Here is an 18,534-nt window from a genome sequence, read left to right on the forward strand (position 1 = left end):
AAATGGGGCTGTAAACTCGCTGTAATGTGCAGAGTTCAAGGCTGTTCTCCACCTTCCCTGACTCACGTGTGAGTTTTTTGGGCTGTGTGTGTGCGCCTGCGTTGCGAATGCGTTGTATTGGTTGCACATTGGAACTCCTGGTAGACACGCAAGCTTCATGTTTATACAGAGGTCACCCCCTCGCTCTGTCACAGTTTTGGCTTTGTATAGTTATTGCTTGACTTCCTCATTATCATGTAACCTCATACAGATATTGCACACACACACACACACACACACACACACACACGCACTAGAGAAAAGTGGACAAGACATGTAAATCAAACATTGAAACAAGATCAGACTAAAACTTATTGTATTGCCATTAATCTCTGACATTGATTTCAGATGGACAGCGCTGAGCGAAATGGCCTCCCTCGCTACAGGCAGCCTTATCTTGCTGTCGCCCTGGACGAGCCACAGCTGGATATCCTCGGGCAGCGGAGAGAGAGGCAGCCCCTGTCATTTTTGGAGAGGTTAAAGGCGCAGTGTTGGTGAGTCAAAGAACTGATTTAGCTTCTGCACTTGCTGCATGTTGGTGTGGGCCCCCAAAACAGTTCCAAGTGTTAACACGTTAAGCCCGTTATCTTAAACCCTGTGTGCGTTTGCGTGTTTGTTTTCCTCCAGGTGTTCTGGTCCCAGGTTGAAGAACTTCCTGCTGGGCCTTTTTCCTGTCCTGTCATGGCTGCCTCGGTACCCCATCAGAGAAAATGGCATTGGAGACTTGGTATCTGGAATGAGTGTTGGGATCATTCAGCTGCCACAGGGTGAGGACGCAATGATAATAATAATAGTTATACAACGTAAACAGTATTTTTATGCCACACTAACAACATTCATCTTTCTGTAGGTGTTGGAATTTTATTTCTATATACACATAACAGGTGATTAAGAGAGTTAAGCAACTGAGAAGTGTCTCATCAAAACCACCAAAAACACTGAATGGCAACTTTTACATCCTGAAAACGGCAATTACTCTGCATTGTCACCCCAAGAACACTAAATATAATTGTCCTTCAAATATAAAATTTATGTGTTTTTGTGTTCTTCTCTTTATTCTTATTCTCCTTCATTAGGCAGCTCTTTTAAAAGAAACAAAGCCAAGCCACAGAACAGGAGGCTGTTGTAGGGGAACCTCTGAATCTGCTAAAAATCCTCCTTCAAAAAAATGCAAAGCCAAGAACGAAAATAAAGCGATGTTCATACATTCCCAAGCTGTTGAACTCTGAATGATCAGGATGGTAAAATGCATCATCTGTTTGTTCAAAGCATGCTTTCCTTTCCCACCTTTCTTTCCTAGGTATGGCCAATGCCATGTTGGTAGGAGTTCCTCCAGTGTTTGGTCTATACACATCTTTCTATCCTCTGATCATCTACTTCATCTTTGGCACTTCCAGACACCTCTCAATCGGTGACACTTTAAAATTTTTCTGGTGGATTGGTTTTGCATCATCAAACTTTAAATGTTTTCAGAATTGTCAGTTGTCAACAATGTTGTTGAATCCTGATTGTAAAAAGGTCTTTTAACATAATTTAAGTCCAACATATCTAACATTTCATGAATGAATATGAAAATTATGTGATACACTTAAACCTAACACAAGCACCGAGTTACGTAGTTCTTCACTGTTTGTTGGTCTGATTGTGTGTGACAGGTACATTTGCTGTCCTAGCTATCATGATTGGGTCTTTGACAGCTGACGTGGAGTTGCTAGGCAACGGTGAGAGTCAGGTGGATGTGGAGGCAGCCAAAGTGAACGTGGCTGTACAACTCACCTTTATGTGTGGCCTGATACAGGTATAAACACGCACACACAAAGACACACACCAAACAATATAGCATTATGTAGACAGCTGTACACTCACTGTGTGTATATCTGGCTCCATTGTGTTAACAAAGAGGAGAAAATATGATTTTCCCGCAGAGAAAGATTTAAGTATCACATTTGTTTAAATAATATTCATCTACAGAACCGACTGTTTTCTGAATTACTCAAATTGTGCAGCCATTTTTTTTATTTTACTCTTCATGGAAGTTTCCCAATTTTTTTCATTCTAGGGCAATTTAATATTTTTCTGTTTTTAATTATTACACTTTTATTCTGGGATGTGGGGGAGGTTCATATAACTTCATGAAGGTTTTTCTGACTGACCAGCAGGCATAACTAGTGCACTGGCAACGATCTCTCGCTGGCTTCCCACGCTGCAGAGAATTAAATCCTCTCAGAGCAGCTGGCTGAAAATGTGCATTGCATGAAAAATCAGTTCAAGTTCAAGTCTTTATTGTCATTGTAAAATAGAGCATTTACAACAAAATTAGGATCGGTACTCCTTCAGTGTATAAAATACAGACAGACGCACACACACACACACAACAAACACAACAAATGGCAAATGATAAAAGATAATCGATAAGAGGATTAAAAGGAAATCCAGTGAGTCTATTTAGGTTCAGTAATCTATTGAAGTGGATCATTTACATTACTTCACAGAGTTATGAGGTGATTTATTCAAATGAGGGTTGACTGTTCTGATGGGTCTTGGGAAGAATCTGTTCTTAAACCTTGGTTGTCCGTGCTCTGGCAGACCTGTAGCGTCTGCCAGAGCGCATTAGCTCAAACAGTTTGTGAGCTGGGTGTGTGGAATTCCTGATGGTTTTTTCTGCTCTGCTGAGGTGAAGGGGCCAGTGAGGATAGACTGTGCCTTTTCGAAGATTTATGTGGACCCTCTCCCCACAGATTCCTTTAATCAGCAGTGGAGGGTGGATCCACCAGCCGCCTCCTCCTGAAATACAGGATTAATTCCTTTGTTTTTTAGTGTTCAACTCCGTTTGTTTTGTTTGTTTGCATCACACCAGTTTCTGGATGTCCCACCTGTACTTTGTGTCATCCCCCTCTGCAATGAAGCCAATGACAGTTGTGCCATCTGCGGATTTCAGGATGGTGTTCGTCGCGTAGAGCAGCAGTGCAGTCGTGTTTGTACAGTGAATACAACAGATGACTGAGGACACACCTTTAGGGAGCAGCAGTACTGTTGGTGATGGTGGTGGGGGAAAAAATGAGGGCCTAGTCTGACGACATGTGTGCTGCTGGTGAGAAAGGAGCAGATGGATGAGGAGTGGCCCATGTGGAGCAGCTTAGAGGTGAGGTAGTCAGGGAAGATGGTGTTAAAGGCTGACCTATAGTCTATGAAAAGCACCCTGGCACGGGACTAACGATGTTCCAGGTGGCCCTGTGCAGTGTGAGTTGCAAGCGCGATGGAATCCTCCATGGACCTCTTTTGCTGGTATGCAAACTGGTACACATTGAAGGAGGCAGGAAGGCTGGTTTGAATGTGCTGCAGGACCAGTTTTCCAAGCATTTCGTGATGACAGGCTTCAGTGCCACTGGTCTGTAGCTGATAGTGATGGAAAGTTCGGATCTTTTTACTGACTCACTGTCTTTTAATTTCATCCAACCATCTTCTACCGCTTTTCTGTTTCTGGGTCGCGGGGTGCTGGAGCCAGTCCCAGCCAATGTTTTGGTTGAGGCGGGGTACACCCTGAACAGATCGCCAGTCTATAACAGGGCCACTTTAGAGTCAGTCTTTTAATTTCATTCAGTAAAATGAACAAATCTTTTTTCAAGTCATTCGTTCATTTCATTCATTGGAACCAGTGTGACCTGTAGCTGTCATTTGAGTAATGACTGAAAAAGCAGGTTTCAAACACTGAAGAGCAACAAGTTTTGCTTCACTTGGCATATAATACACAAGTTTGCTTTTGTTAAACTGTTGAGCACCCTTTTGGGCCAAAGCCTACTGAAGTTCAAATGACAGATTACTTCATTTTCCAGAAGGAGTGTGCTCCGCCTATCATAAAAAAAAATTCTCATTCTGTGATAGCTCTTCCCTTTAGCCTAGCTGGTCACTGAAGACCTGTAGTGTATGGATAACAATGGAAAACTTCAAGCAGGATGGTACGGTGGCCTGGGACAGGGCGATGTTAACGATCTTTGTAAAGAGCACCTTGCCGGGCACTCAGATCCAGCAGCCTCAGCACGCATCTCACTTCATGTTCATGCACAGTAAGGGCCCTGGTGTTGGGGGCAGGTGGAACTGGCAGAACAGCTGCAGGCCCGTCAACCTCAAACCTGGCAAAAAAGCTCTTCAGTTCCTCTGCCAGAGATGCGTTGGCATGGCTGATGCTGGCAGTATGAACGCACATGTCATTGGTGACTAAGAGTTTAGTTGCAGAACATTTCGTAATGATATAAAATTGCACTTTTCATGTTTATTGTAAATCTCAATGATGGAACGTTGATTAGACAATTGTTTAGATGTTGATGTACAGTAGTGTAAAGCTGTGAATGTGTGCATGTTCCCACAGCTCCTGTTATACTTGCTGCGTGGAGGCAGCGTGATTCGCTGGTTGTCTGACCCCGTGATCAGAGGCTACACCGCAGCCGCAGGTCTCCATGTGATCATCCTACAGCTGCCATTGATGACTGGAATACCAGCACAGAGATACACTGGCTTGCTGGCTTCATCTTGGGTCTGTTGAGGTTGCACACACCCACCAAAACACACAAAGCACACTCATGCCATTGAGCCGCCACAATGCTGAAGTGTCCATCAGGAGACTAAAGCCTAATGAGCTCACAGCTGACCTCTTTAATGTGTATTCTGTCCATATTCTTAGTTAAATTATTATCTATTACTGGGCTGAACAGTGGAACTTTATCTTTTTGCAAAGTAAAAAAAAATGTTATTAACCTTCAAAACGGCTTTGAGAGCGTGCTCGTGGCTGAAATGTTTTTTCATTTTTTTATTGTATACCAACAAAATAATCATGTTTTGTTCTTAATTTTTAAGGTTTATTACTCTTGGCTCCTATTTGTGTAATCCTGATGTCCACTATAACAGTAGAGAATCATTAGGGATAGAAAATGGACTGATGGACTTTGGGCATCAGGTTTTCAGAAAACCTAAGTTAGCTCACTCTTCTTGGGTGGTTACTCGTAAAAAACATTAACCAACTTTGTAAACATCCTAAACTTAACTATAATTTTACAGCCTGATTATTTTGGTATAGTTGGACTGCCGTCTGCTGCTGCTGTAAACAAGGGATAACTTTTGGCACAACACAAGGCTAATTTGGCCCAATCGGCCCAAATTGCTATGAGCATACACCCTATGTCTTGTAGATAAGCAGCATTTTAAAGAGCAGTCTGGATTTTGAAAGCGTCAGGTTCGCTGATAGCAGGTTCGCTGATAGCAGATCCACTGGGCCACACTGGGCCACACTGGGCCACAACCGCAGTTCTCAGTGAAGTCTGAAAGCCTCCAGGTCTGAGGTCAGAGATCTGCAAAAACAATAGCTTTATCTGGTGACGCACAGGTGACTGACAGGGAGGTGACCACAGAGCAGTAGTAGTTGACCTGGAGATGGAAATGAATGCACAGCATGAAAGGTCATTTTTTAAAGTTATTAAAGAATGTGAGATTTAAGTTACCAGAGTTGCTTATTGCTATATTTCAGTTTTTAATGGTTATACGTCATGTTTGATAAGTGTGTGTGTGTGTGTGTGTGTGTGTGTGTGTGTGTGTAATTTTCCAGACTTTAAAGGATGTTCTGTACGGTGTGACCAGTGCTGTACCAGCTGCTGTGTCAATCTCAGTGGTTTCCATGGTGATACTCATCGGCGGCAAGATGCTGAATGAGCGTTTTAAGAACAAGCTGCCTGTTGCCATACCTTGGGAAGCTATACTGGTGAGTTATGTACGCAAACACACACTCAGACACACTGTTCACACTTACACACAGTCAACTCATGCCCATAAGATGCACACAGATGGACAGATGTCACAGAGATGAACTGATAAATGACTCATAATTATGTAAAGATCTGTTTTTATCTTGGCCGCTGATTAATCATGACTGTCTTCTGATGGAGTTTGTGAAGAGTTGGTGTGTTTCTCAAAAAAAAATTGATTATTCTGTTATTCTGCTAAAGGCACAGTTTACAATAATGAATAAAAAAAATACTGATAACGATTAACAGATCAGTTATAAAGTGTTACTAACAACAACTTCTGCCTTGTCAGCTTGCAGAAAACTTTGATATGCCAAAGTTTCCTATATTGTCAAGTATTTTTACAGTTACTATTTGTAGAAAAATCCAGTTCAGAGTGACTTTACGATAAGGCAGAGCCGATAAAGTTTCAATCGGATAAAAAGGGAAAAAGCTGGCTCTTTTGTCATGCTGGGTGAGGATTTTCCTTGGTCATGCGTTCAGTTAAACTACAGTGTGTTGGGCCAATGGCTTCAGACCATTAACCTGAAAGGTTACAGTTGAAACACAATCTGTCCTTAGTCTAAAGTGTGTGTTGAGGCAGTGTACGAATAGAGTGAATGATGTGGCATTTAGAGGCAGAACATTATATCCCTACTGCCGACCTGTCCAGGGTGTACCCCGCCGCTCGCCCAATGTGAACCTGGATTGGCTTCAGCAGCCCTGCCTGGAAGCGGAAAAAGGGAATGAAGATGAATGGATGGATGGACATTATATCCCTTGTTTCCAAAGTGAATATTCTGTGTGGGAAATGCCGTGTCTATTGTTTTTCTTCCACAGATCGTAGTGGGCACCATCGTGTCAGTGCAGATGGACCTGAGTGGACAACACGGAGTCCAGGTGGTGGGACACATACCCAGTGGGTCAGTGGAACTGTCATTGCCTGTTTATATTCTTCCATTAATTCATAGTATATATTTCTTTTATATACTTTTTATATACACTTTTATATACTGAAAATACTAACTTAGCTAAATCAATTTTTAAGCATTTTTCTTTTTGGGTGAAGCTAGTATCTGTATTCAAGTGTTGTTGTTTTTATATATATATATATCATAAAGCTAGATAGATAGATTATACAGAGAAAATGGTATTTATCTTAAAATTATACTATGCGGTTTAATGGCAAATCAATATATTTGCATATATCCAAGCTAATACACTTCTACATTATGATTTAAGACTCTGTACCTTCAACTGTTCTTACTTCTCTTCTCAATGTAAAAAAATAAGGTTGTTTACTGTATTGTGTTATCCATGACAATGCAGTGTGAGGAGTAATTCATGATGTGACTCAAACTGACTGACTGGCAGCATATTTTATTTATTTTCTTTGAATGAGTTATTCTTTTGACCAGACCTATCTTTCTTTCCTTCTTACCTTCCCATTCACCCTCTCCAGTCTCTCTCCCCCCGTCCTTCCCTCTCTATCTCAGATTAAAAAGCTTTTTCTGCCAGCTCTTTCTTTGGCTCTGGTTGGCTTCAGTTTCCTCACAGCAATAGGCTCAGTGTTTGCCAACAAACATGGCTACCAGGTGGACCCAAGTCAGGTACATCAGTGGCAGATTCCGTTCTTACTTTTGCTGCGATTGTACAGAAACAAAAAACATATCTTGATGCATAAATGTACAAACTGACAGAAAAAAACAAGAATTGGAAATCAAATGACCTCAGATCTAGAAAGTTACAGCACTTGAAGAGAATTATCCATGTGAATTATCCATTTTTTTTATTTTTTTTTATTTTTTTCCTGTAGGAAGTACAATTCAGGAATGACCACAACATAATTCTCAGCAGTGATTTTGAATGTAATAAATCTAAAGAACTGACTTTTTCTGGCCCAAAGTCCTTTGACCATCTTACTGCAGACTTCCGTTTGAAGCCTTGCTGTGAAAACTGCTGCAGGAACGGCTCTGCCAGTTTTCCCAAGTGAACAATAAAGGACTGCTTAGATGGCGTAGACAGTCCATACGGAGCATACCCTAATCAAGCATGCATTGTTTCGGTGTGAAAAATGCTCTAATGGAAAAGAGTAACACTCATAAAAAGCGACTGTAGCGAAGCAGAAAATGAGGCTGTATGTGCTGAATATGCTGCTTCAGTGCTTTCTGTTGAAAATGATGTCATGTGCTGGTACCTCAGGAACTGCTGGCTCTGGGTCTGTGCAACACCATCGGAGGAGTGTTTCAGTGCTTTGCTGTCAGCTGCTCTTTCTCTCGCAGTATGGTCCAGGATAGTATTGGTGTTAAATCACAGGTATGAATGAGGAACATTGCACCCCAAAACCACCAGAAATGGGAGGTAAGTAGGTACAGTGTTGGGGTTCTTAACCTGCGTATAAACTATACTCCACAAAATTCCAGAGAGGCATATTATATCTTTTAATCCACCATATCTGACAAGTCTAGGTATTATTAAGTTATAACATTATTGCTTTTACTTATAACAGAGTAAAACGTGTTTGTTTAAAACAACCAACTCAAAATTGATTTTCTTTCCTTTCTTCTTGACCTTTTATTGTTCTGTTGCCTTCTTATTTCTTGTTGTGCAGATGGCTGGTTTGGTATCAGCTCTGATGATTCTGACTACCCTGTTGAAGATTGGTCATCTCTTTGAGCAGCTGCCAAAGGTAAAGCACAACTGTGATTAAAAAATGTTATTTCTGTGCATCATATGAATTGTTAAGCAGCAGCTCAAACCAGCAGCATGTCACTGCGGAAAGTTTCCCCATTTTTACATTTTCTAGAGGATGCCATCTTAAGGTTTTTGTTTAGTTTTTTTCATCCTGGTGATTTTAAAGAATTCAGTGATCAAGATCATGAGAAGTGGGAAATCGCAGGCAGTGAGAACATGCAAATAAATCCACAGAATATGTATGGTTGCTATGCCAGGATTTTGTAAAGGAGCAAAAAGAGAGTATAGACTGAAGATGGTTTAAGAAATATGAAGTCGCATTTCAACTGGATTAAATTCAATGCCAGTATGTTGCTGTGTGTCTTAGGCAGTGTTGGCAGTGATCATTGTGGTGAACCTGCAGGGGTTAGTGTCTCACACTAAAGATTTGTGTGTGCTCTGGAAGTCGGACAGATTAGACCTGGTGAGCTACACACATACACACACGCGCGCATCCAAATATTTATGCTCACAACATAGATGCCTAATTGCAAAAAGGACAAATCTCCCTCTTATCAGGTACTTTCCTCTCTCCTCCATCTTTTCCTTCAGTTAGTTTGGGTAGCATCGATGGCATCCACGTTGATCTTTAACCTGGACCTGGGTGTGGCTTTGGCTGTTGTCTTCTCTCTGCTCATACTCCTCTTCAGGACACAACAGTCAGTAATTGTTTGTCAGATGCACAGAGCATTTTATGCCATTTGGCATTTATTTTGAGAAATCCATTAAGTCAAATATGTTTCTGTGTGTTTCCTCTGTACCTACCAGTATTGATTTTGTATGAATTTTGTCATAAATTATTATACAGTGTAGAAAAATTTACTTTAAATTTTGACATTGGGACAATCCAGATTCATTCTTCAGTTATCCTCCTATCAAGCACAATGACAAGCTTTTTCATATGAAGATCCATATATGTCCTTTTTTTAATCCTTTTTCTCCATTTCTCATTCCGTACTACTAACTGTTCTTGACTTTGTATCAACTATTGTCTAATTTTTGCTAAGAAAGTTAAGTAATCACAATTAAATTAACTTTGTATGGCCACAAAATGATTATCTTGATTGTGGGGGTGAGTGAAAACATTGTAAATAGTATAGTGCTTCTGTAGATATGTGTGGGCAAATTTTTTCTGTTTATTAATTCATCACTTAATGTCTTCATTTTTATTCATCTGTCTGTTGTATCCAAGTGACTGCAATCAACATTTTCTCCAATTCGCTCGGCTTTCATCTACTCCTCGTCTTTCAGGTCCTCCACTGCTGTTTTAGGTCGAGTTTCTGGTACAGACTGTTACAGAGATGTGGAACTCTACACTGAGGTAAACAATGCGTAACACCTCCCACAACAGAACAATTTTAAAAAATGTTAGGACTCAATTCCCAAACTCAGTTGGGGATTCATTGTACATGCAGCATAAAAACATAATCCAACTAAACATCCTTCCTTTCTTGTGAACAATTGTTATCATTCAGAAGAGGCCTCTTATTAATCTGAAGGGGGAAATAGTTTTTAAAAATGTACACCTTTGTTAGGGGAGACTATTTCCACGACAGAGACATGCATGACACGATAAGATAAACAAAACCAAACCAAATCATAATTTTCAAGGCACTTCATATATTATATATTAATTGCATTGTACAGTAAAAGGCAGTCTGTCAATAAGCATTTCAGTGGTTCATTAGAATTTACCAGAGTTGGGAGAGAAGATCAATATCACTTTAAGCAAACAGACAATCAGCTTAACTCTAAAGATTTACTGAGTTGGAAAGACTGCAGCTTTGTCACATATCCAACACCCACAACTATCTACTTGAACTGCTCATATACGGTGGTTAATACGCCGCACAGTCAAAACAAAAACAAAAATACATCCTTGGCTGAGACCAATCTGTTGCTTCTATTTTCTCCCACCAGCTCACTCTGAAGTCGACTGTCTTCTTTCTCACCTCATTATATTTTTATGCTCTTCTGCTCTTTTTTTTCTCAAACCTTTTAAAATGAAAAGCCAATTTTATACCACCATAAACCAGATGTGGGCATTAGCACATTATTCCATCAAGCCAAGAACAGGGCTGATACTTCAGAATAGGTACTAATACAGTACAGTAGTAATATTACTTTTCACTTTTCACTACTTTAAAATACGTTCATAAATATTGGCATGCAAGCGAAATTAAGAACAGTGGTGAAACACCTTTCCCTGCATAAATGATCTCAAGTGTCTACAGTCCAAGGGCCACAGTCTCCCTAATTTAATCACAAAACGATGTTTGACTGCTCAACTTTAATAAGACAATGTCAGGCAATTGAGGGGTGAGCTATGCTGAGCACTTCCACTGAGCTTGGGGTTGATTCTGCTGATGCCCAGCTTGTTGTTACAGATGAATCATTTTACATCACTTCTGATGATCTGAAAATGCCTTCAGAGTGAATAATGAAGTCAGTAATGAGTGAATCTTATGTGTACATGAAACACAGCCTGTTTTAAACTGGATCACAGTATGTACAATGAAAATCCCCATCAGCAAGAATTTGATTTGTGCCAAACTGCAGAATCAATGTCTGAATATGTTTTTTTTTTTTTCTCCCTGAGGGAAAACAATTTGAGAATCTTTTTAAATTAAAAAAAAAGTAAAACATTTTATAGAGATTATTTTAAACTGACAAAAATATTTAATTGGCTCTATGTACACACAAGTTTTCAGCCATTAAAGCTCTCTGTCTTCATTGTGTAACCTCACACCAAATACCGTAATTTCCAGACTATAGAGCGCACCTGAATATAAGACGCACCCGCTAAATTAAACACACCCACACTAAATTCTTCAGATCAGTCATTTATTTTGAGCTTCATGCACACATCCTAACATGGAAAACACACGAAGCAATGCATATGATGCAGCTTTCAAGTTAAAGTTGATCAATCTGGCGAAAAGGCAAAATCTTTCTTTATTTGAAACTTCAGTTATTATCTATCAAACTGGTAACTTACGTGTTCCATGAGTAAAATGAACAGTAATTATATGAAAGTGTTGGCCAAACACAGGAGCAGCTTCAGTTATTGACAAATCATTCCTGCCCGTGGTCATCATACTTAAACACTCTCCAATGAACACTGTGAGTGAATAATAACAGCAACAACTGTGCAATACTACTGAAAAAGCTTAATGCTTATCTGTATACACTGGACTATTTCCATTTTGATATTTATATGCTTGTAGGCCCAGTCACTTTCAATTTGTTTTTATATTTCATTCATTTTTAATTTTTACATTATAACTCATAAGTATGTTTGTATTTCTAGTAGTAGTACTATTACTAGTTTGTCCTGGGGATTAATGAATTATTTCTGATTCTGATGAAACAGACTGCTCTCGTGAACTGCTGTGCAGGATTTCTGTCTACTGGAGGTACTGTGACATTCATGTACCCTAATGTTGCTGCTGTTCAACAGGCTAAGCAGGTTCCTGGGGTGACTATACTCTCCTGTTCCAGTTCAATTTACTTTGCCAACTCTGATCAGGTCTTCAAAGCAATCAGAAAGGTGCCAACACAGACACACACACAGACACACACACAGACACACACACACACACACACACACACACACACACACAGTCTCAAAGATGACAATTTAATATGATTTCAAGGATGAAGAAATGAAGAGAATACATACTGTAATACATATACTTTGATATTTCAACTTGACTTTTAGTTACTTACAGCCCATTCTAAATCACACTTTTTTTTTTATTAATTTGTACTCTAAATATTTATATTTCCTTTATTTTCACAAACACACTATGTTATAACAAAAATCTGACAAAGATATATCAAGATATTTACACATTACACCATGTCTTACACTGCAGCTGAAAGGTCCTACTATATATTTTCCCCCTCACCACATCCAGACATTGAGTTGTTGCCAGAAGAACAATCCAGCTCCCTCCTCAGCTGAGACGGTGCCACGTTCACATTGCTTGATCCTTGATCTCAGCGCGGTCAATTTCATGGACTCTGTGGCCATGACAGCACTTTGCAAGGTGAGGATTGACAATTGGCTGGAATTTACAGATACAGTGTTATCTCAGCATCACCAAAGCCATGATAAAATCAACAGTTTTCATTCTTTGTGGCATTTTATTGATCACAGTGGGCTGCACTGTGATAACTTCATTTTAAAAAAAAGTTGGAGTGTCTGCAGATGGTGTGTCTTATTTGTGTCTCCAACACAGGCATCTGTTACCTCTCACAGTGACAACCCACTATATTTTCTCTGTCATCCATCCTAGGAATTTCACATAATAAATATTCTTTCATAGAAAGGCTGTACTAAATTTAAAAACTTTTCAAAATGGGATTATTGCTAAAACTGCTAACCTGTAATGAAGTTATAAAATGGTAAGATGGGCATGTGACAAAAAGCCAATAATTTTAATTAGTATTGTATCATTTTGACCTGTTTTCAATTTGTCAGTATAAATTTAGAGCCATGTTTTTAGTTCCAACACAACATATGGGACAGCATATGAAAAAACGTTCATGACCTGTCTGTAGCATGCTAATGTCATGTATAACTTGAATGTATGCTGTAGATTTCCGGTTCTACAATGAAAAATGAGCATGTATTTTTGTGTGCAGGTATACAATCTATACAAAGGTTGACACACAGATTTGAAGAGAGAACAGCTTATTCTGGTTAATTCTCGTTTTCTTTTTTTTTTTTTTATTATTATTTAAAATCTCCAGTGACCATGTAAGAAAAGATTATGTGGGACTAGACTAGACTCCATATCCAATAATTGCCTGTGAGATAACAAGCGTATGATACACACCCTCTGTCTGATGTTACCAACACACATGCATATGTTTCTGTACAGTTAGCTTATAGATGAGTCAGTCACACTGATAAGCTCTGGATAAGAAAAAGTCTTTTCATCAGTGTCACAGAGTTAACGTGCACTTGAATGTGACTGTACATGAACTGTGTGTTTGTGTGTCATCCATCAGGTAGTAGATGACTTTGAGGTCCATGGTGTCAGTGTGTTTCTGGCAGCGTGCAAAGGTGAGCCTCATGTATCATACCCATATAGCTGTTATAAAAATGACTCTCATTCTATTGTTCTCCCACTTTCATTCACAGATACACACACACACACAGTTTTCAGTGTGTTTGGCCAATAACTATTTTCAGTTTCACACCAAAACTTAGTCCTTTCAAATGTTCATATAGTTACAGCAACGTCTTTCTGATGTTTCTCCTGGACACCAACCCATGCAATTAGAGAGGCTTGAACATCCCCACATTTCCCTTTTAATTATTCAATGCAGATTTGTTTCCTGTGTAAATTAAATACATACTTGAACCTTAAACTAAAATGTGTCTGATCCTATGTTTTCCTGTGGGTGAGCAGCAAAACTTGTATCCCAGCTCCAGGCTCAGGGTTGTATTCCAGACACCCTGCCGAGCTCCTGTCTCTTTCCTTCAATCCACCATGCTGTCCAATGCTACAGCAGCACCTTGCCCAGGCCACTAGAGGTATACACTGTTTCGCATCCAAGGTTCTCTTTGAAACCACAGAGACGAAAACCATATTTTAAAACCAGTTTTTTTCTTATTATTGTGAATTTGCTATTTTTGTTGCGAGAGTAGGAGTGAACTACTGCAGTACAGTACAGTATAGTACACTACAGCCTCAGCCTCAGCTGATGTTAATTGCATCGGTCTCTAGTGGGTCTGAAAATTACAAGTTCCTTTTTTTTTTTTTTTAATACCAGACATTAAGCACCAGGACCAGTACCTTTAGTAACCTCTTTAGTCTCCAACTGGACTGACTGAATTTACTTTGCATTGTAAGTAAATCAGGCATAAGGGGCCTCAGGTACAAGTGTTGTGTACTAAAATTTAAGTTGATTTGTTTCTGTTGAACTAAAAAATCAGAGCTTTCAGACAACATGCTGTTTCCCCTTGTGGCAAATTTACTTTACTAAGGTATAAAGTTGGAAAGCATTAGTATCATGTGACTGAGATTTTTTAGTTTTAATTCAACATCAGGCTTTGTACACAAGGCCCAAAACAAGAAGAATCCGTGGAAGAACACGGTACCTCTCGTAGTGCTGCATCAGTGTCAATACTTTAAACTGCTTACTTTAAGTTGTGCAACTTCATTGGACTGAAATACACCAGTGTGGTGTGACCTTTGTAGTAACTTTTAAAATAATGTGATGTTGTTGCTCTTCTCAGGAGATGAACTGTGATGAAAGTGAATTATGAACCCTGCTCTTAAAGTGAAGTCAACAGAAAGAAAGAAGAAGAGAAAGACGACAGGAAGAAACCTCCAAGGTGACTTTTGAGACATTCATGTGTCAGAAGGAGTTATCACAGCTTCATTTTATTTTGCAATACAGTCATTTTGATAATACATATAAGTATTCTCACACATTCCCTAAAATAAATTTGGTATTTCCTCAGTATCAGTTTTTTGACCTGTACCTCAAGAAATATGAAATATGATCAAGGCCACCTGTAGAGAAATATTTGAATTCATCCTACAGACAAATTCCTTTTCTATGAAGCTACAGGGGCTTTCAGGTTGAAATTGATACACACAACAACGTGAACTGCAGGTGTTTCTTGTGAAATGCTGCTGCTCTGTCTGCACAGTCACAGTTTCTCAATGGATCTCCACTGAATCATACAACGTCCTACTATTAATGGGTATTTAATGTATTTTCACAATCACGTCACTGTTTCAAAATACTGCTGTCTCACTGTTTATTTTGGATTGTGTAACAATGGCATTGGTTTCATGCAGGTTACAGCAGGTGATGAAGAGAGACAGAAATGTAGAACGACAGTATGTTAAGGTACCAGCCTATAAGAATTTCTTGCTTGAAGAGCAACAATTTACTGTTTGGCTGAAGCGAAATTCCTCTTTAGTTCATGTCAATTGATCAAAACTACAGATTTCCGATCCAAAAAGACAAGTAATTGATGATTATTAAACCCTGAACCTCAGGCTAAATTCTCTCTGCGTATACCAATGCTGTTAAATATGACACTGTTAGTGAGAATAACATGATTTTAACATGAAAAAAGCTATTTGGCAAGAGATGCAAAGAGCAGCAAAGTTTAAAGTTTCAGTGACAATGAGCTTTAGAGCATAAACCATTAAGTTAAAAAAATCAAAAAATTATCCAATTGTGGAAATCGCATTTTCTTACATATTCTAGTTTCTATAGAGAGTAAATATTGTATATGTTTGCCATAAAATACATATGAAAAAATGCAACCCACTTTGTTGTTTTTTTATAAATTTTTTCTTCTCTTACAAGAACAGATATGACGTGCTCTCAATACGAATGACCAAAAAAGGCTCTGGAGCTCTTATTAGGTCAGGGATGGTTTTGTTTGTTCTGCGTTTCATTTGTTCTTCAATCCTTTATCAAGAAAGCACATGAAAGTGAGAGTGTTGTGGACTTAGCCGTATTTGCCCTCAGATGGCACTTGAGCAAAAGTTTTGACGTCCAGTTGACTGACTTTCCAAAACCACAAAGATGGTCTGGCCAGTTTAGCTTCGATATCTAATAACGAGTGGATAGCGAACAGTTAGCTGTGGCTAAAAAGCTGCTATCAGAGGATGGTTTCGATCCATCGACCTCTGGGTTATGGGCCCAGCACGCTTTCGCTGCAAACCATCCCAGATGGGACTTGAACCCACAATCCCTGGCTTAGGAGGCCAGTGCCTTGTCCATTAGGCCACTGGGACACATGTGACATTGTGCAAAATTGAATGCTGAACACCAGGCACTAGACATGGCAATGAACCCAATGCAGACATGGTGGAACAGACGATGAAAGTGAGAGTGTTGTGGACTTAGCCGTATTTGCCCTCAGATGGCACTTGATCAAAAGTCTTGATGTCCAGTTGACTGACTTTCCCAAACTATTAATATGGTCTGACCAGTACATCTTCAATATCTGACAACGAGTGGATAGCGAACAGCTAGCTGTTGCCAACAAAATGCTAGCAGGACAGCGAACAGCTAGCTGTCGCTAAAAAGCTGCTAGCAGAGGATGGTTTTGATCCATCGACCTCTGGGACTACGAAGATGGTCTGGCCAGTTTAGCTTCGATATCTGATAACGAGTGGATAGCGAACAGCTAGCTGTGGCTAAAAAGCTGCTATCAGAGGATGGTTTCGATCCATCGACCTCTGGGTTATGGGCCCAGCACGCTTCTGCTGTGCCACTCTGCTGTAAATCATCCCAGATGGGACTCGAACCCACAATCCCTGGCTTAGGAGGCCAGTGCCTTATCCATTAGGCCACTGGGACATGTTTGATGACCTAAAGCAAGAATGTAGTGCACTTCAATGTTTTCGCCCTCAGATAGGAAGACCAGGAACAGCTGATTATGTTGGGGACACCCAAGTTGCCCACCATGCTTCCATTGATTGGCCTTATGTCTAGTTATAGAGCCTCTTCAAAGCAAAAATTATCTTCCCCCTTCGCACACTATATAATCTTATTAAATTGGGGAGGTGGGGGGGGGGTTAGGGGGTTAGGGGGCGTTTGGCGGGTATTATGAGGGATGTCATGGATGCAGTGTCCTCTTTCGAGGTTCATAAAAACAATAATAAGAAAATAAATTGTCAGCTTGTTAGTCTAATCTATGGATAGTTCTTGCCTGCTAAGGGGAGGGGAGTGAACAGGCAGTGTCCACCACTGTGTGGTGTCTTATGATAGTCGCACATCATTGGAGAGAGCAGCTTGATTGGTTTTCACGCTTACGAACACTGAGGAAGTCAGGAGCTGATGAGCCAAATGGCAGTTGTGAAGACTGACCTTCAGCTGTGACTCAAAACAACGAAGACAGTATTTAAGTTTGTAAATAGGCTATTTGTCAACATTAAAATCCCTCTGTTGAGTCTTATGGTCAACTCATGATTGATGCTAACTGATGAAAGAGCATTCACGAGTAGTTGGATTCTTGACAGTTTTCAGTTTAACCTGCCCTAACCAAATGCCAAATAGCATCAGACTCTCCTGTTTAAAGATTTGTTTCCTCTGAGTTGGTTCCTTTTAAACTGGATGTCTTTGGGATGAGGTTTGGGGCTGGCAGTTGGACAAATATGAGATGTTTAAAAAAATTGCTCAAAACTTTTTCCAGTCAGCAGGAGAAATCTTATCTTACAAATAGAAGAGGTATGACAGATAATTAATTGACTGTTCACTACATAAGAACAAACTCGATAGCTGAGTACCCAGTGTCTTCACAGAGAATCAGCGAAAATAATAACTGCTTTCTTAAAACAAACCTGTAAATAAGGAGTGACGCTTCAGTCAGTTAAACTCTGCCCTCGAGTGAAAATCCTGTTTGTCATCCCTAGTTAACCAGTATCTCTCTCTATTCTACCAGTGTGGATGTATGGTGTAATCATAAATGAACAAAAACAACCCTGACGAGGCGGAAATGGCTGACTAATCTTATCATAAAAGATAACACATTACGCACATAGATACAAATACAAGACTCTGTCTCTCTCTGTATACATTACATACTTTGATTTATGTCCACATTTTTAAGAGCTCCATTAGTTTAGTTTCCCTTTGTTCATGTATGGCATGCTATGTGAACCTGTAAGCCAAGGTAACAGGTAGAGTATGTGGTTTCATCTGACACAAATTTCTTCAAAGGCAAATAATGATTGACAACATCTAATATAACAACATATATAACATAAAGTTATAACAACATAATAACATAAAGTTATGCAAGTCACTTCCAAGTGGACTAATTCAGTCTGTAAACAGTAAAACAAGCACAAAATAGATGTAACCTGGGCCTTCTGTCACTTTTGTTTTTGGCAGCATGTTCAATTGAGTCTGGTACTTTGCCCTGTCCCTTGACAACAACGTCCTCTTGTCTTATCTAGATTTTTTTCTTCAAGGCTTTTATGTGCAGAGCTAGACTGAAGAG

General features: G+C 39.6%; 1 protein-coding gene and 2 non-coding genes across 3 annotated transcripts; 1 reads left to right on the plus strand and 2 right to left on the minus strand.

The window, feature by feature from the left end:
- Nucleotides 1-1,341: 1,341 nt before the first annotated feature.
- slc26a6.1 (solute carrier family 26 member 6, tandem duplicate 1) lies at nt 1,342-14,211 on the plus strand. Its single transcript, XM_029507499.1, has 15 exons — nt 1,342-1,450; nt 1,695-1,837; nt 4,406-4,570; nt 5,636-5,788; nt 6,651-6,733; nt 7,273-7,420; nt 8,013-8,126; nt 8,422-8,499; nt 8,872-8,967; nt 9,096-9,202; nt 9,795-9,864; nt 12,004-12,093; nt 13,563-13,617; nt 13,967-14,091; nt 14,206-14,211. The coding sequence occupies exons 1-15, from the start codon at nt 1,342-1,344 to the stop codon at nt 14,209-14,211; spliced, it is 1,542 nt and encodes a 513-aa protein (XP_029363359.1).
- A 2,037-nt stretch (nt 14,212-16,248) lies between these two features.
- On the minus strand, nt 16,249-16,321 carry trnar-ccu (transfer RNA arginine (anticodon CCU)). Its single transcript has one exon. It is a non-coding gene; the product is annotated as a tRNA-Arg (tRNA).
- A 495-nt stretch (nt 16,322-16,816) lies between these two features.
- trnar-ccu (transfer RNA arginine (anticodon CCU)) lies at nt 16,817-16,889 on the minus strand. The gene has a single exon. It is a non-coding gene; the product is annotated as a tRNA-Arg (tRNA).
- Nucleotides 16,890-18,534: the final 1,645 nt, after the last annotated feature.

This window comes from Echeneis naucrates, chromosome 7 (genome assembly GCF_900963305.1).
Source record: "Echeneis naucrates chromosome 7, fEcheNa1.1, whole genome shotgun sequence".
In the NCBI taxonomy this organism is placed as follows: Eukaryota; Metazoa; Chordata; class Actinopteri; order Carangiformes; family Echeneidae; genus Echeneis; species Echeneis naucrates.